The sequence below is a fragment of the Myotis yumanensis genome, unplaced genomic scaffold, assembly GCF_028538775.1.
Source record: "Myotis yumanensis isolate MYYU_CA2020_CCGP unplaced genomic scaffold, mMyoYum1.0.hap1 SCAF_38, whole genome shotgun sequence".
Lineage (NCBI taxonomy): Eukaryota > Metazoa > Chordata > Mammalia > Chiroptera > Vespertilionidae > Myotis > Myotis yumanensis.
Window position 1 is genome coordinate 182,263 of NW_027223789.1, and position 26,731 is coordinate 208,993.

The 26,731-nt window shown below is 45.4% G+C and overlaps 1 protein-coding gene and 1 pseudogene across 1 annotated transcript in view; one reads left to right on the plus strand and one right to left on the minus strand.

Annotated features, from left to right (window-relative positions):
• Positions 1-13,170: 13,170 nt before the first annotated feature.
• LOC139000873 (E3 ubiquitin-protein ligase RBBP6 pseudogene) lies at positions 13,171-15,805 on the plus strand (annotated as a pseudogene).
• Positions 15,806-16,444: 639 nt separating this feature from the next.
• Positions 16,445-26,731, minus strand: part of LOC139000874 (nucleotide sugar transporter SLC35B4-like) — a 34,380-nt gene continuing 24,093 nt past the window's right edge. Inside the window, exons 3-7 of the mRNA XM_070402853.1 lie at positions 19,724-19,826; positions 18,335-18,384; positions 17,389-17,470; positions 17,149-17,213; positions 16,445-16,484 (exon numbers count right to left, since the gene is read on the minus strand). Of these exons, the coding sequence (XP_070258954.1) occupies positions 16,445-16,484; positions 17,149-17,213; positions 17,389-17,470; positions 18,335-18,384; positions 19,724-19,826 (340 nt within the window). The remainder of the gene's footprint in view (positions 16,485-17,148; positions 17,214-17,388; positions 17,471-18,334; positions 18,385-19,723; positions 19,827-26,731) is intronic.

The following is a 26,731-nucleotide window of genomic DNA, read 5'->3' on the forward strand; positions in this document are numbered from 1 at the left end:
CTCCACGACAGTTGACCGCCGTGACATCCACAATGGATAACCCAACCGAATCCTTGGTTTGTAAATAGGAACTAGAGGCCCCCTACTCCATGATGTCTAAGAGAAAAACAGGGTGTGTAAAGATCAAAAAAAATAATTAAAAAAAAGAAGTGTTTAGAACTCTGTCTCCTGGCCCCACTTAGCAGAGACAGAGAATGATGTCCCTCCAAGATTTATCCGTGAGAGCCCTTGATATGCCCAAATGAACTTTCCTGAGCAGGGTCGTGTCATGCAGAGGCAACTAACACCTGAGGCAGAAGAGCTTGGGTGTGTCTTTAGCAGATCATGTTGAAGAAAACATAGACGGAGGGAGCTGCCATGTTTTCAAGCAGCCATTGGGGAAAGTGCTGTGTGAACCTGAATGTATGTGTTCAAAAGTGCAAAAGGAAAACACACACCAACACTTTGTTTCTTTCGCAACAGATTATATTGTTCAAAGATGGGCAAGCATTGCTGAACTGAACGATGAATTTCTTACAAAATTCTACATTCAAAGTTCCAGATTACCCTAGCTTGCCGCAATGGATGTCACAGTTCTATAAACAACTTTCATTCCCACAGACATTTCATTACTTTCTCAGCTGTGTGTTCTAGGGCTCTTTACAAGTGTTCACACAGGCAGATGCAAACACACACACAAATACACACACACACACACACTCCCCCCAGCAAACATGCCCTCATATTTTCTAATATAAAAACAACTAAGTAGGTGTGTTTCCATTTGGGATTGCTGTATCCTTGGTGTGGGGTATTTTAGGTTGAGTAAGAAGTAAGTGATCAGCGAATGCCTCGCCTTTCAGACACAGTGGTTTGTACTCTGGGAATGGTCACGTACATGACCAGTGTTGTTTGATGAATAAAAGGTTTCACCTGATTTTACCCTGCATCATTTCACTCGAGTGAATAATGTGTAAACAGTGTTGGTATTTCACAATTCCCTCTCCTTTGTTGAGCTCGGTCATGTTTTCTCGGGGAAGGACCATTGTAGAGGGCCCCCTGGGAATGCACATGGATGACCTTTAAATTAATGTCAGCTGAGTCCGAGGTGACTGGCAGGGCCGTCTCCCGGAAAAACAGCCTCCCAAAATGTCGGAGACTGTTATCAGTACTGATATCTTATCTTTATCCATGTGCTGGGAATAAGGAATGAATTGACCCACCCAGGTCTTGATATGCTAAATCCTGTCCTTGTGCCAGGAATGAGGAATGAATAGGACCTGGGTACACCCAAAATTCCTTTGACCTTAAACCTCCCCTTTGGAAGTAAATAAATGCGCTGTGTTGTCTGTGGTGGGTGTGACTGTCTCTCCATCAGAGTGGCAGCCCCCCACCTGGCCCCAGCTTTTCTCTATTTCTGTGTCTGGTCTCGTTTTTTCTTTATTTTCTTAATCCCCAGCTCCTCCGCTCAAGAACCTGTCGTTTTCCCGTGCGGGTCGCGGGAAACAGAAACAGCTCACCACAATTGGCGCGCCGAACAGGGATTGAGTAAGGAGGCAAGAGAAGAAAGCGAGGGGATCGCTCCTAGAAGTGCGCACGCGACAGATTGAAGGTAAGGAGTGTATTGTGTGAATTGAATCAACCGGGTGTAAAATATGGGTAATTCAGGGTCTCGGGAAAGAGATCTCTACTCTCAAATACTTAAAAGTATGCTTAAAGCTCGAGGATGTTCTGTTAAGCGTAGTCAGATTCTTGAATTTTTAAATTTTATTAATGAAACATGCCCCAGGTTTCCTGAAGAGGGAACCGTGGATATTCAAATGTGGGAAAAGGTTGGAAAGCAGTTGCGTGACCGATACACAGCAGAAGGTCCAGAGAAGATTCCTATTCCCACGTTTACACTGTGGCCATTGATTCGTGATTGTCTTGATCCAGCACAGGCGAGTTCAAGAATGCCTAAGCGGGATGTAGCTAAGACTTTACAGCCTGCAGTTGAGGAGGGCGAATCTTTAAAAATATCACCTCTACCCTCTGCGCCTCCTCCACCTCCCCCCGCTGCTCCTGCTGCTGCTCTGCCATCTGTAGTTAAGAGTCCGCCTAACAAAGATTTGCCTCCAAAATATGAGCGGGAGCCAGAGATTGAGGAAAAGAGAGGCAAGCATCACCGTGAGTGGGATGATTCAGATGATGAGGAAGATCTTGCTCACAGTTTTGCAAAAATGGCCCTAGCCACCCGGCCTTTACGGCTACAAGCTGATGCACAGCCAAATGTGAAAGTAATTTCAACTCCCGCACAGGTACTGTCCCCTTTACAGCAGACCTTACGGGAGGCCAGACGAGCTGGAGAGGATGTTACAGGATTTTCAATGTATCCTGTCGTAGAAAGGCCAGACCCTACCAATCCAGGGCAGGTACTGAGAGTGCACGAGCCTATTCCTTTTAAAATCCTCAAGGAGTTTAAAAGCTCTGTCTCCATGTATGGCCCCACTTCTCCATTTGTCTTAAGCTTGCTTGACACTGTGACTAGTGAAGCTCTGCCTCCTCTGGACTGGCAAACACTGGCTAAGGCATGTCTCTCCCCTGGAGATTATTTAATGTGGAAATCCAATTGGACTGAACTTAGTACAGAGCAGGCGGCTAGAAATCAACAACATGGTGTGCCTATCACTCTTGAAATGTTAACAGGAACGGGGGCATATCACAGCTTACAGGCTCAGATGATGTTCCCTTTGCAAGCTTATCAGCAGATAAGTATTTGTGGTACTAAGGCTTGGAGGGAGCTGCCCACTAAGGGAGAAAAAACCATGGACATTGCTAAAATTATACAGGGGCCAGAGGAGCCCTATCAAGACTTTGTGGCACGGTTGCTTCAGGCAGTAGACAGAGTGATTGGAGATCCCGATTCGGGATCTCTACTAGTGAAGCAACTGGCTTTTGAGAATGCCAATAGAACATGTCAGGAGGCTCTACGCCCCTACAGAAAAAAGGGGTCAATTCCTGAGTTCATCCGTATTTGTGCTGATATTGGGCCTTCCTATGTTCAGGGAGTGACTTTGGCTGCTGCATTGAAAGAGTCTCTGCAGAAGGACCATTCAGAAAAGAGAACTTGTTTCAATTGCGGAAGGCCAGGTCACCTTGCTAGGAATTGCAGGCAACAAGTTGCCTCAGGGGGACAGGGAAGTTCTGCTCCTAGTCTCCCTGCTAGGCAGCCAGATCTTTGCCCTCGCTGCCGCAGGGGAAAACATTGGGCCAATGGCTGCCGCTCCCAGACGGACATTAATGGCCAGCCTCTTGACTCACGTCAGGGAAACAGCAAGTGGGGCCGGCCCCGGCCCCACCAAACAATAGGGGCACTGTTGCAAACAGTAGGGGCACTACTGCCTGCGGAAGGCCTACCGTCAGGAAACTCTACCACGCCACCCCAGGAAGTGCAGGATTGGACCTCTGTCCCACCGCCGGATATGTATTAACTCCTGATATGGGTCCACAAGCAATCCCTACAGGGATTTATGGACCATTACCTGAGGGCACCATGGGACTTATTTTAGGAAAAAATAGCTTAACTATGAAAGGATTTCAAGTTTTACCAGGTATGATAGATCAAGACTATACTGATGAAATTAAAGTTATGGCACAGACAACAAATACCATAATTCAAATTTTTCCAGAGACTAGGATAGCCCAGATTATAATTTTACCCTATTATAGAGCAGGGAAACTTCTCTCCACAGAGCTTCGGGGAGAAAGAGGATTTGGGTCCTCTAATCAAACGTGCTGGGCGCAGCTGGTTAAACGAGGGCGCCCAGAGCTAGAATTAAAATTGAATGGTAAAGTTTTCCTAGGAATAATAGATACGGGGGCAGATGTTTCTGTGATTGCCTCCAGGCACTGGCCCCCTGCATGGCCTCTTAATACAGCCACTGCCAATTTGCAAGGCATCGGCCAAGTCTCTCAGCCTCAGCAGAGTGCGCAGCTCATCAAATGGGAAGATTCAGAGGGAAATACAGGATATTTTACACCTTATGTACTTGATCATTTACCTATTAACCTCTGGGGAAGAGACATTCTAGAGCAAATGGGAGTATTACTAATGAGTCCCAATGCTGCGGTTACAGCTCAAATGTTAAATCAAGAATTTTATCCCATTAAAGGATTAGGAAAAGGGCAGCAAGGCAGACTATCTCCTATCCCCACGTCCACCCAGCAAGGGAGAAGTGGGTTAGGATACGGAGAGCCGCAGCCTTTTCATTAAGGGCCTTGGTCGTCTCTCTGACCCAGAAAAAGACTGCTGCAAAAATCACATGGCTGTCTAACGACCCTGTTTGGGTTGACCAATGGCCCTTAACTGGAGAGAAGCTTCAAGCAGCACAGCTTCTAGTACAAGAACAGCTTGAAGCTGGTCACATTGAACCCACTTATAGTCCATGGAATACACCTATTTTCGTAATCAAGAAAAAATCAGGTGGGTGGAGACTTTTGCAAGATCTCAGAGCAATAAATAAGACCATGGAGGTTATGGGCCCCCTTCAATCAGGGCTGCCCTCACCTACTGCTATTCCTCTTAATTATGAACTACTCATTTTAGATTTAAAGGATTGTTTTTTCACTATACCTTTGCATCCGGATGACTGTAAACGATTTGCATTTAGTGTCCCTACAATAAACTTTAAAGAGCCAGCGAAGAGATACTCCTGGAAAGTGCTGCCGCAAGGAATGGCTAACAGTCCTACGCTATGCCAGGATTTTGTAGATGCCGCTATCCACCCCATAAGGCGGCAGCACCCCCAGGCATACATCATCCATTATATGGATGACATCTTGTTGGCTCATGAGAATGTGGACACTCTTCATAAAGTTTTTGCAGATTTACGACACTCTCTTTTAACTATGGGACTGTGTATTGCACCAGAAAAGATACAGAAAAGTTCTCCTTTTCAATATCTAGGCAGTTTAATTGAGGGACGTACCGTACGTCCTCAACGCTTATAAATTCGGACGGATTCATTGGTAACATTAAATGATTTTCAAAAGTTACTTGGGAACATTAATTGGGTCCATCCTTCACTAAAATTGACTACTGCAGATTTAGCTCCTTTGTATAATATTCTTCGAGGGGATTCCTCACCATCTTCTCCTAGACAATTAACTGCTGAAGCTGGTGCTGCTTTAACCAAAGTAGAAGCTGCTCTTCAAGCTGCTCAGCTTACAAGAGTAGATTTGACTAAACCCCTTCAGGTATTAATTTTCCCTACTACTCACACTCCCACGGGAGTCATTTGGCAGGACTCAGGAGTAATAGAATGGCTCTATCTGGCCCATTCTCCAACCAAAGTATTAACACCTTTTCATGATTTGGTTTCTCAGCTCATAGCAAAGGCACGGTACAGACTAGTTCAATTGGTAGGGCAAGAACCTTCCCTCATTGTAGTACCATTTACCACAGCGCAGCAAAGTTTGCTGTGGCAAAATTCTGTAAATTGGCAAACGGCTCTTGCTAACTATCCTGGTCAAATTGGAAGTCATTATCCTGCTAACAAAATTTTACAGTTCTTGTCTTTAACAACTTTTATTTTTCCAAAAATAGTTAAACAGCAACCTCTCCCCCAAGCACTAACCGTCTTCACTGACGGGTCCAGCTCAGGGAAAGCTGGATTTCATAGTGTAAAGGGTTCAAAAGTAATTCAGACAAATTACTCCTCTGCGCAACGAGTAGAAATCCAAGCTCTCATTTATGCTTTAAAAAGCTTTGCCTTTGAACCTGTCAACATCTATAGCGACAGTGCTTATGTAGTTGGAATGGCTACAATTATTGAAACTGCTACCATTGGATATACAAACTCTGAAGAGTTATTCCATCTATTTATCACCTTGCAAAGAGTTATTCAAAAACGGCAGTTCCCATGTTTTATTGGCCATATTAGATCCCATTCTGGTCTTCCAGGTCCTTTGGCTGCAGGTAATGAGGAAGTAGATCGTCTCGTTGCCTCAGTAGAGGAGACCACCCCATTTTCCATGGCACAGGCCTCGCATGCCCTGCATCATCAAAATGCCTCTGCCTTGAGCAAGGAATTCCATATTTCCCGAGAGCAGGCTCGCCAAATTGTCAAACAATGTTCTCAGTGTGTTATTCACCTCCCTGTGCCAGCATTAGGGGTGAATCCCCGAGGTCTTAAACCTAATCAAATCTGGCAAATGGATGTTACTCATGTGCCTGAATTTGGCAGATTTCGGTGGGTCCATGTCTCTATAGACACATGCTCACGTTTCATTTTTGCTACTCCCCGAACAGGGGAAAGTGCAAAGCATGTAATTAACCACTGCCTAGCGGCTTTTCCAGTAATGGGACGGCCCCTAGAGATAAAAACAGATAATGGACCTGCATATGCTAGTTCCTCCTTTCAGAAGTTTTGTAAGCAATACCAAATTGTGCATAAAACAGGAATTCCCTATAATCCCCAGGGACAGGCAATTGTAGAAAGAGCTAATAGAACCTTAAAAACTCAATTACAAAAACAAAAAGGGGGAGAGAGGTATAATCCTACTCCACAGAATCAGTTAAATCATGCCCTTTACACTTTAAATTTTTTAAATTGTGACGATGAAGGTCACACAGCAGCCGAGAGGCACCAAACTCCTGGTGTCGTGGCATCTGCCGGTATGGCAAGATGGAAGGATTTGCAAACAGGACAGTGGAGAGGGCCAGACCCAGTAATGAAGTGGGGAAGAGGCCACGTTTGTATCTTTCCAGAAGGAGCTTCTAACCCTATCTGGGTGCCAGAACGAGCAGTGCGTCATCACCATGGACCTGGGAGAACAACTCATCCCACCTTTCAAGAAGCTGAAGATCACATCTCCGGCGATGACGCCAGTTCAGCCATCGGCCCCAAAGAAGGAGAGAAGAGTAAGGCAGCAGGCTAAGACCACCCGAGAAGCTAGTGTCCCCACATGGGGTCAACTGAAGAAGCTGACCTCCGATGCTCAGCAAGTAGTGGAGAAACAGGGGGTTCAGGTAACCCCCTCCAACCTTTTTCTTGCTATGGTGACACTTGTCAGCTGCCAGGTAAGTATGGCTGCAGCAGAAATTTACTGGACTTATGTTCCAGATCCCCCCATGGTCAATCCAGCCACCTGGACTGGAGATTCAGTGCCAGTATTTACTAATAACACCAATATGGTTGGGGGTAGCTCCGACAAGCATATAACTCCTTCTTCCCAAGGTGATTATACTTATAATGGCTTTAGTGGGGAGCTCCCTATTTGCTTGTCAAAAAGGGGAACTTCAGGATGTTTACAACTCGGCCAAGAGAGTAAGACATCTTATGGTGGCACAAACATTGCTAACATTGAAGGCCCCTGGGATATGGGAAAATATGTTCAGACAGTCACTAAACTAGGATTTCCTAAGGCCACCCGATGGCTGTCTGATAAATATCCCCTGCTCCCCTCCTGCCCTAATAGTACTACTTCTGAGCTGGGAGCATTTCCTCTATGGCAAGATTGTGCCAACCCTGTACCAGTGAGGCATAATATTTCTGGCTCTGACTTGTATGTATTGGATTGGTCCCACAGGCTTGATGCTAAATATCCCTACCACGAGCCTATGTCACCAGGAGGGTTTGTAGGTAATGCCCTAACCACAAACTCAGGAAATTTACAGAAAGATCTGTGGCGTTTAGCTGCTGCTCTTGATTTTCTTAATTTTACTGGCTCCTTTTCAGCTAACACTAAAGGAGCATGTACTTTAAACCCTTGTTATGGCTTACGAGCCTGTGTCCAGCGCCCATATGTATTGGTGACTGGAAATGTGAATATCACTAGACTGGACACCCATTATGCTGTCCAATGCCATCACTGTAACCTTACCAGCTGTGTCTCCAGGCATAACCTGAATGAAGATATATTAATTTTAAAGCAGCCTTCTTTTATTATGCTTCCTACCAATATAACAGGAAAATGGTATCATGATGTAGGCCTTCAAGCATTGCAGGAATTACACAATCAGCTGTCCAGGGAAAAGCGTGCTTTGGGACTTATTATTTTTGGTATTGTCACTCTAGTTACTGTTATTGCATCTGCTGTAACTGCTTCTCTTGCATTGACCCAAAGCATCCAGAATGCAAAGTTTGTCAATGAATTGGCTCAGAACACCTCAACTACATTCCATGATCAAGAAGATATAGACAAAAGGCTGGAAACAAAGCTAAATGCTTTGGAAGCTGTAGTGATAGGACTAGGTAGTCAATTGGAAAGTATCAAGTTGAGACAGCAGCTGCAATGCCATGCTGCTTTTAGATATATTTGTGTGACTTCAGCCCGCTATAACAGTTCTCTGTGGGATTGGAATAAAATCAAGATGCATCTACAGGGAATATGGAATCATAATAATATCAGTATAGACCTGGCGCGGCTACACAAACATGTGCAAGCCATTCAGAATAGTCAAGATGAAATTATATCTCCGGCAAAATTGGCAAAAGAATTGCTGGATGATTTTAAAAAATTTAATCCTTGGGAAAAAATATCGCCTCATACCTAATTGGATTCCTTTGTGTACTACTAATCTTATCCTGCTCTTTTTCAGTCATCAGCAAGCTCCTGCGATCTCAAATCCGAAGGATCCAACTAGATGTCCACAAGCTGCATTTAAAAATTAAAAATGGGGGAGATGTAGAGGGCCCCCTGGGAATGCACATGGATGACCTTTAAATTAATGTCAGCTGAGTCCGAGGTGACTGGCAGGGCCGTCTCCCGGAAAAACAGCCTCCCAAAATGTCGGAGACTGTTATCAGTACTGATATCTTATCTTTATCCATGTGCTGGGAATAAGGAATGAATTGACCCACCCAGGTCTTGATATGCTAAATCCTGTCCTTGTGCCAGGAATGAGGAATGAATAGGACCTGGGTACACCCAAAATTCCTTTGACCTTAAACCTCCCCTTTGGAAGTAAATAAATGCGCTGTGTTGTCTGTGGTGGGTGTGACTGTCTCTCCATCAGAGTGGCAGCCCCCCACCTGGCCCCAGCTTTTCTCTATTTCTGTGTCTGGTCTCGTTTTTTCTTTATTTTCTTAATCCCCAGCTCCTCCGCTCAAGAACCTGTCGTTTTCCCGTGCGGGTCGCGGGAAACAGAAACAGCTCACCACAGACCATGACTGGAGGATTTTCCACATAGCTGACATGCCTAGGGCTCTTCTCCCCTGTAGGGACTCTGGTGTCTGACGAGATTCGCATGTTGACGGAATGCGTTCCCACACTGACCGCATTCACATGGGCTGTCTCTGGTGTGTGTTATGTGGGAACGTGTCGTCAGCTCAGACTTTTGACGGAAAGCCTTCCCACACATGGGACATACATGTGTTTTCTTCCCGGTATGCATTCTCCGGTGCTGGTTCAGGCCAGAGCTTTGACTAGTGACATTCATAGCATTGCTTGCCCGGATGGACTCAATCCTGCTTTTCTGTGGTAAGATCTTTCATTGAGAGGTCTGTCACATAGGGGCCATTCATGTGGTTACTCTCCAGTGTGGATGGCCTCATGTTGTCTAAGGAAAGAACTCTGACGGTAGGCTTGCCCACACTCACCGCACTCATAAGGCTTCTCTCCCTTGTGCATTTCATTGTGGTTTCTAAGCTCAGAACGTTGTAGAAAGCCTTTCCCTCGTAGGTGACATTCACATGGTTTCTCTCTAGGGCGCGTCATGTTCAGCCCTCTGAAGTTGAAAGCATTCCTGAAGGGAATCCCACAGTCACACTGTGGTGTGCATGTCATTGTGTCTACTAAGGCACTCCTCTAGTCCAGGTGACTTTCCGCACTGCTGGCTGACATCTCGTGTCTTTCTTACATGAAGTGAGGAATGTGGAGACACGGCTGATCTATGAGTAAATTCATCACTCCTGTCAGCCCTTGGCAGCCTTCCTCTAGAAGCTGCGGAGAGCTCTCATTCTCAGGGCATGGTGGGGGCAGGGTTAGGGTCCTGGACATGTTCTGAAGTCGTGCAGGTCAAGGAGGGCTCCTCGGATGGGGGTGGGGTGGGCAGGGACTGAGGGATTCTGAGAGTCGCACTGAGGCTGCTGAAGGACCACAAGGGCGGGGCACCTTTGGAGGGTGAATCCCTAAGGGCTTTTAGTTCCCCTTAGGGTGGGGATGACCTTGACCGTGAGAGGGGGATTAGGCATGGACCTAGAGGTGGAGCCCAAACTACAGTCATTTCAAGGAACATCAGACTCCACTCTCCTGTCAGGGACCTGAGCTTTGTGGCACAACCATGATTCCAAACATGATCTGACATGGTCAGAAATGAAACCCAATCACAAGCATGACATATTGTGCAGAATTTTATTAGTATGGGATAAAAAGTATATGCAGCAGCATTTAATAAATCATTTCATAGAGCATAATACATAAAATAAAATGAAATAAAATAAAATAATTAAAATGCCCCCCACTCCCCAACAAGACGAGATGCGTCTTCCCGGTGTGCATTGATGCTGCCGCGAGAAGCGGGTGAATCCTCCGAGTCCAGGGAATGCCATGGCAAAAGCACCAGGAAGCCGAGAGTCTCGGATGTGCACGCTCCGAAAGTTCGCCCAGTCCTGCGGCCACCAGAGCACGCTGCCAGGAGGAGCGTGGAGGCTGAGCTGGGTCCTTGGGCAGGTTGTGGGCGCAGCTCTCCAGTGGGTCCCGCACCAGCAGCGGCTACTGCGCTCCCAGCGCTGGGAACGGGCAGCGAGGTCACGTGTGCAGATAGACACGCATCCCAGGCCGGTACCGAGTGTCAACAGAGGCTGGGTGACTACAAACTGAGGATCTGGAGGCTTCGGCGGCAGAGGCGGTAGCGGTGGCACTCAGGCCCACGCCCGCGGAGGCAACCGGCGTCCAGGCAGCCGCACGGGCCGCCATTCAAAGCGACTCATCTGGGCGGAGGAGTTGGATGCCCAGGTGGACTCTTACAACTCGATGACGGGCCCCCAGCGGTTGGACGTCAAGCAGGACGCTTACAGCGGGATGAGGGTCACCCAGCAGCTGGACGCCTAAAAGGACGCTTACAACTCGATGAGGGACACCAAAAGGATGAACGCCCACGTGGGCGCTTACCATGCCATGAGGGACACCAAAAAGGTGGACGCCCAGAAGGACACTTACAGCTCCATGAGGGACACCGAGGAGTTGGACTCCCAGCTGGATGCTGACAGCGCAATGAAGGACACCGAGGACTTGGACGGCCAGAAGGACGCCGAGGAGATGGACGCCCTGCTGGCCGATGACGATGCGATGATGGACACCAGCTAAAGCACCAGCATGTCAGTGTGCGTGAGGATGGCCAGGGACCTGGGGCCAATGATGGAGTTGTTTCTTCTGTTTGGAAATAGGATTTAAAACTCCTAGAAAGATTTTTCGTGAACTTTTATTTTATTGAATAACTCTGAAAAAGACCTGTTTTGTACCGAGTCATTTTCGGGATTCATTTTACCGTTTGCTGTTTTCACCTTGGCCATAATCACCTGAAAAGGTGTGGGAAAAACAAACAAACAAATAAACGAACAAACAAAATAACTCGTTCCCTCTGATAAAGAACAACAACAAAATACCCTCCTCAGAAAAAAAAGTTGACCCCGCCTTTCCAATTTTTGAGGCTTTGGCAAGCCCAGGTGGCCAGGCCTGGACTTGGTCTCTGGGCGGGGGCCTGACCATCCATCCACAGAGTTAGCGGGGTGGGGGGAGGGTTACAGGTGGGGGGTGGGAGGTGGGGGGTGGGCGTGGGCGGGGTGTCGATCAAATGAACAGGCCAGGACGTCATCTTTGGCTGTGGATTACAGAATTTGGGTGGACTGGGGCAGGGGCCGAAGAGCACGTCCCGCCCTCTGCTGGTCGAGAAGCGTCAATGCAAGCCCCGCTCCTGCAACCTCCTGTGGGGAAAGCACAGACAGGTGACTGGACTTCCCCATTTCTGGCTAGACCCTAGGCGGGAAGGACGTGCAGGGGGCATTGTCTTTGAGAAGGCAGGGGCTGAAGGGTGTTCATGGATGGCGACGGACCATTCAAAGCAAGGAGTGTCTGTGCGTGACTGGGGATATACACGCACAGACGCACATGCTCGCTCGCACACACAAACTCCCACACCCACACCCACACCCACACACCTATCCCTCCCTCCTCCAACCCCCCCATTCCCCGCCCCCCGCGTCCCCCTGCCACACACACACACACACACACACACACACACACGGGAGCATAAGGTCCCGCTAACAAGATATCTACCGAGTGAGGCAGGCCTAGGAGATTTTCCGTGGCTTTGTTTCCTTTTGGCCCGCCCTGGGCCCACCAGAGCCTGTCTAAGTATGTATTGTCCCCTCTTCCACCGAGAAAAAATGGCGATTCCATCCTGCAAGGCATGGAAACGGAGCCCTGCAGGCCTCCTTGGGCACCTGCCCTGTCTCCCAAGTCCTCCCCCAAGCCCCGTGAATCGCTTGGGCAGGCCTGTGGCGCCCTTCCTGGTCCTGCAGAGACAATGCAAGCCTCCTCCCCTCAACTTGAGGCCCAACCTGTGACATCAGTCCTAGGGGCGGCTGATTGGTCGAGCGGGCGGCTGATTTGGTTCCTCCCACTGGCTCTGGGCTATAAAAGAAAGCAGGGACTTCTTTGCAGAGCTTCTGAGCCCTAGGCTTGTGGTGTGGCCGCTAGGACACCTGACTAGAACCTAGCTAGGCTACTGATCACCGACCACGGTCTGTGTGTCATTTCTTCTTCACCGACTCAGGTCTTCTCGCAGTACCTGGGTCACCCCAAACCACGGAGAGGGCCCCAGGGAGGTGCGGACGCACTACAGACCCCTGACCCTGCTGGGTCACTCGGACTTGTGACGTGTGGACTCGCCACCGCTGACTGCACCGCCTGCTGGCCCTGAGTCTGAGCGAGGGGAATCGGGCCTGGGTGACGCCCTGCCCATTGGCGGAGCCCCGGGCCCTCCCGCCCTGGCCCGCCTTCCTGCACATTAAGTGATTCTGGGTTTGGGGACTGGATTGCGGTTCTTACGCCCCTGCTGTGGGGAGGGGGTGTTCAACCCAAGGCCTTCGGTCCTTCGGTGTCTTGCGAGTGTTCTGTGTATGCCCATATTCTGCTCTTCAGTTCATAAGTATACGTATACTGAGCGTGTCCACGTGTCCTCGTCCAACCTGAGGATTCTTTGGCATCATGTCTTGTGTTCATTATAAATTCGCTTCCACACTCAGCTATGCCATCGTCACCTTTGATGGGCGGCACATCTCCCTCCACAACCTAAAGACGCAGATTATGGGGAGAGAGAAGCTGAAAGCTGCCAAGTGCTACCTGCAGATCAGCAAGCGCAGACCGAGGAAGAGTACACTGATGATAATGCTCTGATTCCTAAGAATCCATCTTTCATTGTTAGAAGAATTCCTATTGGAGGTGTGAAATCTACAAGCCAGACAGACGTTATAGGTCGAACTGATCCAGTGATGGGAACTTCAAAAATCACTGACGACTCTTCTGCACCTATGTCTCTGGCCCAACTTAGAAAGACTGCCAATCTGGCTGAAGCCAATGCTTCTGAAGAAGATAAAATTAAAGCCATGATGTGGCGGTCTGGCCATACATACGACTCCATCAATTACATGAAGAAGCCTCTAGGTCCACCACCTCCATCTTACACCTGTTTCTGCTGTGGTAGACCTGGCCATTATATTAAGAATTGCCCAACCAATGGGGACAAAAACTTTGAATCTCTTCCTAGGATTAAAAAGAGCACGGGAATCCCCCGAAGTTTCATGATGGAAGTGACAGATCCCACCATGAAAGGTGCAAAGCTCACCAGCACTGGGACATACACAATACCGACTATAGAGGCAGAGGCATATGCAATTGGGAAGAAAGAAAAGCCACCTTTCTTCCCAGAGGAGCCCTCTTCGTCCTCTGAAAAGGACGACCCTATCCCAGACGAGTTGCTCTGTCTCATCTGCAGAGACATCATAACTGATGCCGCTATCATTCCCTGCTGTGCGAACAGCTACTGTGATGAGTGTATAAGAACAGCGCTCTTGGAATCAGAGGACCATACATGCCCAACGTGTCATCAACATGATGTCTCTCCTGTTGCTTTAGTTGCCAATAAAGCCTTGTGACAGGCTGTTAATAACTTCAAAAATGGAACTGGTGGTTATAAAACAGGACTACGGAAACCGTTACCCCCACCACCACCGCCGATACCGCCTTGGAGATGACTCCTTCAGCGGAATCTACAGCCTCTGATGAGATCTCCAATATCAAGACAGCAAGATCCTCCAATGATTCCAGTGGCGTCCAAATCAGGCCACCCTGCTCCCTCTATACCTTCTTTCACTTCTAATCAGTCTTCTTTAGCCCCTGCTGCACCTGGAAATACATCTATCCCAGTGCCTGTACCCGACGTAACTGCATCGGTCTCCATATCAGTCCACTCGGAAAAACCAGATGGGCCTTTCCGGGATTCGGATCATAAAATATTGCCGGCCACAGCCCTCACCTTCGAACATTCAAAGGGAACCTCTTCAATAGCAATAACTGCCCTTGTGGAGGAGAAAGGTTACCAGGTGCCTGTGCTCAGAAATCCATCTTTGCTTGGACAGTCACCACCTGCTGGGTATAGCTTCCCTCCCCCCGGATTCCCTGCAGCGCCAGCCAACTTATCCACACTTTGGGTATCATCAGGAGGGCAGACTGCTCACTCAGATACCAATTCAACAACACAAGCACCACTTTTGTCCAGGGAAGAATTCTATAGAGAGCAGCGACGGCTACAAGAAGAGTCTAAGTCTAAATAGTCCTACAGTGGTTCCTCATACTTCAGAAGTCCTTCTGTTTACGCTAAATCAACACGTGGTTCAGGGCGCTCATGTTCTCCTTCTCAATCACCTAGCCACTCACACTCTCCTTCCTATTCGAATCACTGCCATGCCCCAGAAGAGGCAGAGGCAAGAGTCGAAATTAACGGCCAAGGTCTAGGTCTAGATCTCATGGATATCGTGGTCGATCTAGGTCAAGGTCACCACTATATAGGCGACATCCTTCGCAATCAAGGTCCCCTCAAGCATTTAGGGGACAGTCTCCAAATAAACGCATTGTACTACAAGGGGAAACAGAACGTGAATATTTTAAGAGATACAGAGAGGTTCCACCATCCTATGACTGAAAAGCTTATGATGGGAGGAGTGTTGACTTTAGAGACCCATTTGTAAAAGAGCATTACCGAGAATGGGAGAGAAAATACAGGGAGTGGTACGAAAAACGCTACAAAGGTTATGCTGCTGGAGCACAGCCTCGACCGTCAGCAAATGGAGAGAACTTTTCTCCAGAGAGCTTTCTACCACTTCATGTCACCAATTCTCCCCTTACAAGGGGCCGCAGAGAAGATGATTCGGGTGGGAAAAGTCGTAGAAATAGAAGCATAGGTGGTAGCAAACATCCAGAACAGCTTTCAACAAGAGACAGCCATGATCGGAAGGACAGTACAAAGTCAAAAGAGAAGGAGAGGGACAGTGCTGCAGGAGAGGGTCCAGGAAGTAAACATACGGAACTTCGAAGGTGGAAGAAAGTGAAGGCTTTCTAAACCCAGAGTTGTTGGAACCTTCTAGAAAATCAAGAGAACCTACAAGTCCAGTGATGAGATGCCTCCCAGGGCCTCTGGTTTGGGTGGGAGTGGCATTCCAGCTGCACCCCTTCCCCAACTCCAGGGCTGCAACTCCGGGGATGCTGGGCCTATCCCACCACTGGGTGTTGACTGCTGGAGCAAGCCCAGCCTTGCCTTCTGCAGGGCTCCGTGCAGAACCCCTAAACCTAAACTTAACAACCCCATCCCTAACCCTATAAACCCTCTCCCTCACCCTCACCCAAACCTGACCATGACCTGACCTTGACAATAACACTAACACTAATGCTGAAAATGACCCCTATGCTGACCCTTACCCTGGCACTTATGATGACCCTGAATCTAACCCTGACCCTGATGCTGACCCTGACCTTGACCCTCATCCTGATCCCCACAATAACACTGACACTGACCCTAAACCTAACCCTAACCCTGACCCTAAATCTAACCCTGACAGTGACCCTAATCTGACCCTGAAAATAAACCTAACAATAACCCTGACCCTTACCCTGACCCTAAACTTGACCTGACACTGACACTTATGTTTACCCTGACCCTGACCCTAGGCATGACCCACTATGCCCTATCCCCTATCCTCTATGCCCTGGCTTCCACCACCTGGGTTTTTCCCCGGAAGGCCCATGGGCGGCCTGGCAGTGAAAGAGGGACTGGAGATTTTTTTATGTGTGTTTGTGGGTTAGGGAGGGGACTGGGGGGGGTGAATGGGTGTGACTGAGGACCAAGTGGATGTACCCGAACATAAAAAACCAGGACATTAATATTTTCCTCCGTAAGTGGCGTGTTCAACTCCTTTGCAAATTTCTCCTAATAGATAGTGTTCTTCCAATAGCTCATGAAGATCTTTCTGTGTTAAGGAATAGCAATCTAAAGGGGGGGGGTGTAAAGTTTCAAAGCCAAGAAGCAAGAATCCAGTTCCTTCCCTGCTATTTCTCTTTCGCCTGGTCAGTCTCAACCTATTATTGCCAGCACAGAAAGCACTTGGCAGGAGCATCACCTCTTTTTCTCACAACGGGAGGGCCAAGCACTACTGGAATTGTCTCATTATTTCCACAAAGAGATACAATTCCCAGGAGATTCTGCTGACCAGTCAGGTCTGGGAACACTGCCATGTGGAACAGCTAACTTCTGAAGAAAATAAATCTAAGATTTAGCAATGGGTCCCTTGGAGACTTAGAGTCCACTGCTACAACGTGCCCTTCTGAAGAAGCCTGTACTCAGCAGACAGGTCATAAAGAGACGGATGACAGCCAAGCACTCACAGGGTGCTGGGCAGGCAGGCAGGTGCTTTTCTTCCTAGATCAGTGGCAACAGAGAAACATGGCACCATGACCTCGACGTTTCCTTTCTGTCACTTCTTGAACACTGCGGTTCAGACTTATGATCCCAGGTGCCTCTTTCCTGTGGCATCATTTGTTTAGCTAACACTTCTTGCCAAGAAACATGTCCCTTAGGAGAAAACTCAGCAAACAGAACTGCAGAGACAATTATCATTATTGTAATTAGCATACTTGCCTCGTAACCACCATGTAAATGCCTGGAATCCTTCATTCTCACTCAAGCTGGACTGGGAAGTCTAGGGAATAAGAAAAAACACTAGGTACAGAGACCAGAACCACAAGCAATGGGCCTGGACACAAGGGAAATGTTTGCTACCTTTTTCTCTCCCCTCTTTGTATTATTAGTAAGTACCTGGTGCCTGGGCCCCATGGCAAGCAGTGAATATAAATGATTTGTGAACCGATTCTTACCACCTGCTTTGCTGACATGGAAGTGCAAATAAATATCCCCCCAGAAACCAGGGCAATGGAAGCATATTTGAATATACTGTATCTGCAGAAATAAGAACAAGAACACATTAGGAAGGCACAGGTACCAATTTCCACAGGATGTTTTCAGTAGATGATGCCTGAGAGTATAAATCACCAGCAGAGCCCATGTAAGTCTTCATGTGCAAGGATCAGGGTGCCCACTGGTTGCTACACACACCCTTCCTTGGTGTTGCTTAACATAGTTTCTAAAAGTTTGCGGACCAACAGATTGTTTCATTGGCGGGGGGAAGGGAAGACCAGACATGACATTCCATTGGTGACAGTCACATAGGACAGTTCTGACACTTTTCATTCTATCTTCTTGGCCACTTGGGCTTTATTTGGAATTTTCTTTGCACTACGTGCACGATTAGTCCTTCGTTCACTGTGTTGCACTAATGAACACCTTCTCTGACAGCACTGTCCCACACAACTATGAGCCTGGAAATGCTCCATCCTGGGCTCTCCAATATGGTCACCAACAGCCACATGTGGCTACTGGGCAATTAAACTCTGACCAGTGAGAATTGGAAACTAAATATTTAATTTTAAGTAATTTAAATGTTAAATGTGAATAGTCACATGTGGCTACTGGTGACTACAAGGGAACTGAAATTCTCAATCAATTGGCTTCATAGGTTAGGATGGATCTAAGGACTCAATGATGCTAAGAGCTAATTCTACAGAGAGAACACTGCTGCACAGGTGGGACCCCCTACCTGGTCAGCTGCTCCAGGAATGCACATCATTGTCACAGAGAGAACTCAAACAAAGAAGGCCAAGAGCACACCCCCTCTAGCAGGAGAAAAGTAATCCACATGCCTAGCCTATAGGTGGGGCCAAGAATGTGCTTCCTAAACATAAATTATAAAAGCATATTGTTTACTTTTTCTTCAAAATGATAATCCCTAGAATCATGTTGGCAATTAGAGAACCCTGTAAAAGGAGACAAAAGGAAGTTTTAGTGCACTAGGGAAAGACAACATACTTCAAGATAAAAATGAACATTGCCAAGAGGGGAAAACATCTGGGCAGGAAGAGATTAGAATGAATAATTAGTAAGGTCCAGGTGTTCTTATGAGGGCAAAAAGTATAAGCCATAAAAATCTATCTTGCAAAATAATTACGCCTTTTAAAGCTGACAATGAAGATAGCAATGATCAATTCTCAATAACTACTCATAGCTGAAGCTTATTACAGGCTTATTTTTGTCAACTTTTCCATCTAATTTATAAGAGCTTTTACTACGTTTCTCCTCCCCACTGCGTTTTGAGGAAAGAAGTTATGTGGAGATCTCTCTCTTTTCTGGAAAGGTGTCTGTCCTTCATCAAGTGCTCATAGAAAGTCTACTATGTGCTCAATGCTGTGAGGGTCATCTTAGTCATTATAATTAGCTCTGGGAAGTGCCTTTAGAAATAACACATTTGATATCACAAAAAATTCAGACCACACCAAAATGTTATAATTCTAATCCTCACCCATTTTGTATTCTTCTGCAACCCTAACTATACTTCCCTTGAAGTCTTTTCTGCCCTCCAGGGAAAACTGTTCTTATCTATATACTGAACACAGTTCTCTCACCATACATGAGGCAAAGAAAAAACCTCTACTGCTTTGGAAGAAGCATGCCTCCAAGAATTTTTCTTTATTTAATTGTCTCAAGTCTCTGATTAAAAAAAAAAAATCAGGAAGGAAAAGGGTCTGGCCGTGGCATGTGTTTCTCAATGGTTAGAGTGTGGGCCTGATCACTGAAGGATTGTGGGTTTGATTCCTGGTCAAGGGCACATACCTGGGTTGCAGGTTCAATTCCCGGCCATGGTCAGGGCACATACAGGGAGGCAAACAACCCGTGTGTCTCTCTCACATCGATGTTTCTCTCTCTCCCTCTGTTCAACTCTCTCTATAAATCAAATGAAAAAATATCCTCAGGTGAGGATTAACAACACACACACACACACACACACACACACAGAAACAAAATGAAAGAAGGGTCTGTTTCATTTACTAGAAATAAATGTAATTTTATGTAAGAAAGAAACAAAAAGTGATGAGAAATGTTAAAGAACATTCATAGGAAGTTTGAATATAAAATCAACCAGATGAAGGAATTTAAAAGTTAAAATCTGCTTCTCAGGAAAATGTTAACTTTCCTTTTATCAATCACCCATAAGACCTGAGATAGATAAAAGTAAACCATCCACTTTCACATTGCTCTCTTTCGGCCTTCTCAGACGACAGTCAGCCTCTGCTCACTGATCTGAGCAGCAGTATTCACAGATCTAAATATCATGTGCAGGGGCATGGGGATGTTGAAGTTCAGGGCATAGTTGTTCACCAAGCTGACCGTGAAAAACATAGTCACCATGACGGCATAGTATCTGAAATGCAGAGGCAACAGCTTACCACATAGAATCTACTAGTTCAAGAAAATCAAATAGAGAAGGAAATAAATACCTCTAGTTAAAAGTATTTTGCTTATTTCCTCTTTATTAAAATTGTATCTCTATTATAATTTGAGTAGAATAATAAGTACCTATAAAAATACTTCACAAAGCCAAATTAACATGGAAAAAGTTTAAATTGTAGAGTATGTTTCAAGAAACACTATTTTAATATGCTTCAAGAATACATAGCAACTAAAAATTAGGCTTCAAAAATGTTACCTAATAGCAATTGGGTTTTTTTATTATTATTCTATTGATTTTTTACAGAGAGGAAGGGAGAGAGAGAGCTAGAAACATCGATGAGAGAGAAACATCAATCAGCTGCCTCCTGCACATCTCCTACTGGGGATGTGCCCGCAACCCAGGTACATGCCCTCGACCGGAATCGAACCTGGGACCTCTCAGTCTGCAGGCCGACGCTCTATCCACTGAGCCAAACTGGCTTCAGCAGCAATTGGTTTTTAAAAGTAAATGGGGAGAGATGACATCAGCATCATGGAAGAGTGAGAAGACTCCATTGTTTCTCCTCTTAAATTTATCTCAAGACAATTATAACTCAACAAAGATCCCGTGCTCAGCACACAAACACACCTGAAATATTTATGCATTAGCACATCTGAAGGTGGGCATGTTGAAATGAGTAGGGAAGGTGGGATGGGAGAAGGACAGGAGGAGAGGGGGGACAGGGGAAGGACAGGGACGTGACCACAGATTCAGTTTGGTGCCCATCCTGGCTCCAGCGAGCAAGGAGCACAACAGTGGGGGAGAAGTCTGGCTGCAGCCCTCACACTACAACCTGGAGGGTCAGAGGGGCAGAAGCAGTTTCCTTCCTAGAAAAGGCATTTCCCTTCCGCCCTCCCCATTAAGGCAAAGCTGGTATTGAGGTGGCTGGGAAACCATTACTGTAGGGGTGGAGCAGAGCCATAAGATCTCTACCTCAAATGCACACACAGAGAAACAACCCATCAAATACCATGAACAACAGGGTAACTTGGGAGCACAGAAAGGAAATGAAAAATCTCCAGGAACCAAACTCAAAGGCATGGAAGACTGTGGTTTAAATGACAGAGAATTCAAGACTGCAATTACAAAGAAACTCAACAATATACAAGAAAACTCAGAAAGGCAAGTCAAAAGTTCAGGAATACAATTAATGAGCAAAAGCAGTACTTTACCAAAGAGATTCAAACTATAAAAAAAAGAAACACATTCTGGAGCCGAAGAACTCAATAAATGAGACAAAGAATGCACTAGAGAGCGTTGGAAACAGAGCAGACCAGATGGAAAAAAGAATTAGGAAATTTGCCCGGCCAGCATGGCTCAGCAATTGAGCATCAACCTATGAACCAGGAGGTCACGGTACAATTCCTGGTCAGAGCACATGACCAGGCTGCAGGCTCCATTCCTAGTGCAGGGTGTGCAGGAGGCAGCCAATCAATGATTCTTTCTCATCATTGATGTTTCTTTCTCTCTCTCCCTTCCTCTCTGAAATCTACAAAAATAACCCGTGAAGAAAAGAGAGAACTGAGAGTTAAAATTTAAAAACTAAAAGCAATATAAGGATAATAGATACGGTATACCAGAAGGAGAAGAGAGAGAGGAGGGAACAGAGATCCCACTTAAAGAAATAATTGACAAGAACTTCCAAGCCTATGCAAAGAACTAGATGTTAGAATAGAGAAAACTAACAGAACACCTACTTATATCAATGCAAAAAGAGCTTCCCCAAGACTCATTTTATTCAAACTGTCAAAAATCAATGACAAAGAAAAAATTCTTAAGGCAGCCAGGAAACATAAAGATTAACCGACAAAGGAAACTCCATTAGATGATCATCACCAGACTTTTCTGTAATGTTTTCAGTAGCAACACTACAAGAGAGGAGAGAGTGAACGAAAATATTTAAAATATTGAAAGAGAGGAACCCATCAGCAAAGGATAAGATATTCAGCAAAGTTATCCTTTAGACATTAAGAAGAAATAAAGGCTTTCCCAGACAGACAAAAGCTGAGAGAATTTACCACCGTAAGACTGCACATAAGAAATGTTGAAAGGAGGTCTTCTACTGGAAACAAAAACACAAAAGTACACAAAAAGATGAATAAGATCATCAATAGATAGAAACTGAAAATCTGTTTCAGAGTAGTTTATTAAATAATCTATACTAATAAAAGAGTAATATGCTAATTAGACTGAGAGACCTTCCAGAGACCTTCTGAACGTCCTTCTGGACAAAGCCGGGGGCTTGGCCAGCCTGCAAATGGCCCTCAGCCCCTCACCCAAGTTGGTCACGCCCCCCAGCAGAGACCCCCACCCTGATCCGGGACCCACTGCAGAGCAGACCAGGCAGCCCCCACACGTGCACCAGGCCTCTATCTATACTAATAAAAGGGTAATATTAGTAATTAAGGATAATTAGACTGGGAGACCTTCCAGATGCCTTTCTGGACAAAGCCATGGCAGCGGGGCCAAGGCAGAGGCAGTTAGGGGTGATCAGGCAAGAAGGGGAGGGCAGTTGGGGGAGATCTGGCTGACGGGGGGCGGGCAGTTGGGAGCGAGCAGCTTGGCAAGGGGGGGCAGTTGGGGACGAGCAGGCCAGCAGTGGGGGACAGTTGGGGGTGAGCAGGCTGACAGGCAGAGTGGTTAGGGGCGATCAAGAAGGCAGGCAGGTGAGCGGTTAGGAGCCATCAGTCCCAGATTGCGAGGGGGATGTCCGACTGCCGGTGTGGGATTGGGCCTAAACTGGCAGTCGGACATCCCCCAAGGAGTCCCAGATTGGAGAGGGTACAGGCCAGGCTGAGGGATACCGCATCCACCCACCCCCCAGGCACGAATTTTATGCTCCGGGACACTAGTTATAACATAAAGGTTAAAGGGGGGAAGGGCATTAAAATAATTGTAACTATTGCAGATTACAAGTTCACAACATAAAGAGGGATAATTTGCAACAACAAAATGATAAAAGAGAAGGAAGAGGATTGAATAGTACAGGTGAATGAAGAGGCAATCAGAAGGAAAAGGACTGTTATATGTATGTATATATGACATATTTTGCACAATCCTAATGGTAACCACAAAACAAAAATCCAGAGCTGAGATACAACATTAATAAAGAAGAAGAAATGAAGAAGAAAATCATAGAAAACTGTCAAATTAAAATAGCAAAAATAATTATAAGAGAAAACAAACAATGGAAATAGAACAACAAGAAAACAAAGGATACAATAACTGTGGTAAATCTTCATATATCATTAACAACCCTAATTATAAATGGATTGAACTCACAAATCAAAAGGCTCAAAGTAGAGGTATGGATTATACAACAAGACCCAACTATATGTTGCCTGCAGGAGACGCTGCTCAATTACAAAGACAAACACAGGCTCAAAGTGAAGGGGCGAAGATGATACTTCAAACAAATGGCATCCAGAGAGAAGTGGGTGTAGCTGTACTTATATGAGACAAAACAGATGTTAAGATTTAAAAAAAAAAGAAACAAGAGACAAAGATAGACATTTTATAATGATAAAAGAGACCATTCATTAAGAAGACATAACACTTATTAATATGTATGCACCCAACCTGGAAGTATCAAGATATATAAAGCAATTACTAATAGACCTAAGGGAGAAACTGAGAAAAATAATATTATAGTAGGGGACATGAATTCCCCACTGAGAGCAATGAATAGATCATCCAGACAGAAAGTCAATAAGGAGAAATGGGCCTTACATGACCCAGCAGGGTGAATCAACTTAATATTTATAGAATTTTACATCCCAAAATGCCAGAACACACATTCTTTTCAAGTGCACACAGAACATTCTCAAGGAAAGACCAGGCCGGCAGTGGGGGGCAGTTGGTGCGAGCAGGCCAGCGGTTGGGGGGGGGGGCGGCAGTTGGGGGCGATCAGGCTGGTAGGGGGGGCAGTTGGGGGTCAGCAGGCTGACAGGCAGAGTGGTTAGGGGCGATAATATACTGGATAATAAAACTAATCTCGATAAATTTAAGAAGACTGATATCATACCAAACATATTTTCTGGGAAAATCACAAATATGCGGAGATTAAACAACATGCCACTAAACAGCTACTGGGTCAAAGAAGATATAAAAGAAGAGATCAAAAGATACATAAAGACAAATGAAAATAAAAATACAATATACCAAAATTTGTGGGATGCAGCAAAAGCAGTACAAAGGGGGAAGTTTAGAGCATTACAGGTCTAGCTCAAGAAACAAACAAAATTTCAAATAAACCACCTAGCATTACACATTTAAAAACTAGAAAGAAAAAGTCCAAGATGCTGGCAACATAGGAGGTCTGAACTCAACCCCTCCCATGAGCAAACACAAATATACACATATATACAGAGTAATTACTCCTGCAAGATAGCTAAGGGCTTCATAAAGAGTTTCTCAACAACAAACAACAACTGAATGGAGAAGGCTGGGAAAGCCACAAGCCCTCTGGGAGCTGCAGGAACTCCATAGCCTGGAGGCACCTGTGAACACCTTAGGGCAGGCAGGATATCTGTTCAGGGGCTGTGGCTTGCCTGCAAATCACAGCAGCTTTCCCAAATCTGCTGCCCAATCCTTTTGCCTCCAGGAAAGGGAGCAAGCAGGAACAACTCAGTGGTGCAGATGCCTGGCCTCCCTGCTGGGCTCCAAGTTGGCACTAAAGCCAGAGGTCACTTCTACATAAGACCACTTTCTGTACAACAAATGAGAGAGACTCTATAGAGAAGTCTGGGGAGCCACTGGAGCTCTCTGGAGACTGCGGGGATTATCCCTTGTTGGAGGTGCCAAAGAGCACCATTGCTTACCCCCCCCCCTTCTACCTCCACAGAGTGGGCGGCAGGGGCTCTATCCAGGTACTCTGGCCTACCAGCAAGGTAACTGCAGAGTGTACCTGACACATCACCCAAACCCATTTCAGTCCCAAACAACGGGAGCAAACAGGATCAACAGTTCATTACTACATGCACCTGGCCTCCCTACCTGGAGCCATTTCAGCTCAGTGGGCCAGTATCCAGGACACCTTACACCTGCTCAGCTCCTCTGGCTGACCAAAATCACCCGACAGACACAGCCTACACCAAGGACCCTGGTACATAAGGCCACTTTACAAAGAATGGGAGAGAGGGCTATTTCATCTAATTCATAGAACAAACATAGACACTTTAACTAAATGAAAAGATGCAAGAATTCTCTCTCAAATGAAAGAACAAGAAAAATGTGCAGAAAAAAAAGAAAAACCTAAGGAAATGGATATAAGCAATTTGCCTAATAAAGAATTCAAAGAAATGGTCATAAAGGTGCTCACCAAACTTGAGAGTGACATAGAAAAACTTAGGGAGAACTTCAATAAAGAGGTAGAAAGGATAATAAAGAACCAACCAGGTCTGAAGAATACAGTAACTGAAATGAAAAACACATTAGAGGGAATTAGCTAATACAGAAAAGCGCATCCTGAAGACAAACAATGGGAATCAACCTATCAGGACAGAAAACAGAAACAGAATTTTAAAAAATGAGGATAATTTAAGGACCTCTGGGATAACATCAAGAACCCAAACATTAGCATTATAGGGATCCCAGAGGAGAAGAGAGAAAGGAGCAGAAACTATATTTAAAGCTGGGAAAGGAAAAGACACCCAGGTCCATGAAGCACAAAAGTTCCAAACAAAGATGAACCCAAGAGACTTACACCAAGACATATTGTAACTGAAATGGCAAAAGTTTAAAATATAGACACAATCTTTAAGGAAACAAGAGGAAAACTGAATTACACACAAAGGAAACTCCATAAGGTTATCAGCTGATTGCTCAGCAACAACTTTACCAGCTAGAGGAAGTGGCAAGACATCTTTAAAGTTCTGAAAGAAAGAAAACTACACAATAATTTACCCAGCAAGGTTATCATTCAGAATTGAAGAAGAGATAGTTTTCCAGAGAAAAGCAAAAACTAAAGAAGTTCATCACCATTAAACCAGCTTTACAAAAAATGTTAAAGGGACTTCTTTAAGCAGAAAAAGACAGGCCATATTCAGAAATAGGAATATATATATATTAAAGGAAAAAATCTCACAGGTAAAGCCAAATATTAAATAAATACAGTGAATCACACATTGAAAACATACTAAGATCAAAAGAAAGAAGTATCAAACACAACTCAAACAATAAGTAGCCAGGATATACAAAACACAAAACATAACACCAATAGCATACAGCATGGATGGAGTAGTAAAATGTAGTCCTTCTAGAATATATTCACCCTTAAATGCTTATCAACTTAAAACAGACTGTTATAGATATACATAGACCTCATGTAAACCACAAACCAAAAACCTACAAAAGATATACAAAGAAAAAAGAGAAAAAAACCCAACTACTGAAAACCAGCAAACCACAAGGAAGAGATCAAGAGAAGAAACAGAGAACTATAAAAACAATGAAAACAATTAACAAATGGCAATAAGTACATACTTATTAACAATTATTTTAAATGTAAATAGATTAAATGCTCCAATAAAAAAAATAAGGTGGCTGAATGGATTAAAAAACAAGACCCATCTATATGCTGCTTACAAGAGATTCACTGAAAATCGAAAGATGCGGACTGAAAGTGAAGGGATGGAAAAAGATATTCCATGAAAAGAAAGATAGGGTAGCGATTTCAGACAAAATATACTTTTAAACAAAAATATTTTAAGAATACAAAGAAGGACATTACATAATTATAAAGGGTTCGATCCAAGAAAAGGATGCAGCAAACATAAATATCATAACTATCACATCCAACACAGGAACACCTAAATGTATAAAGCAATTGCTAATGG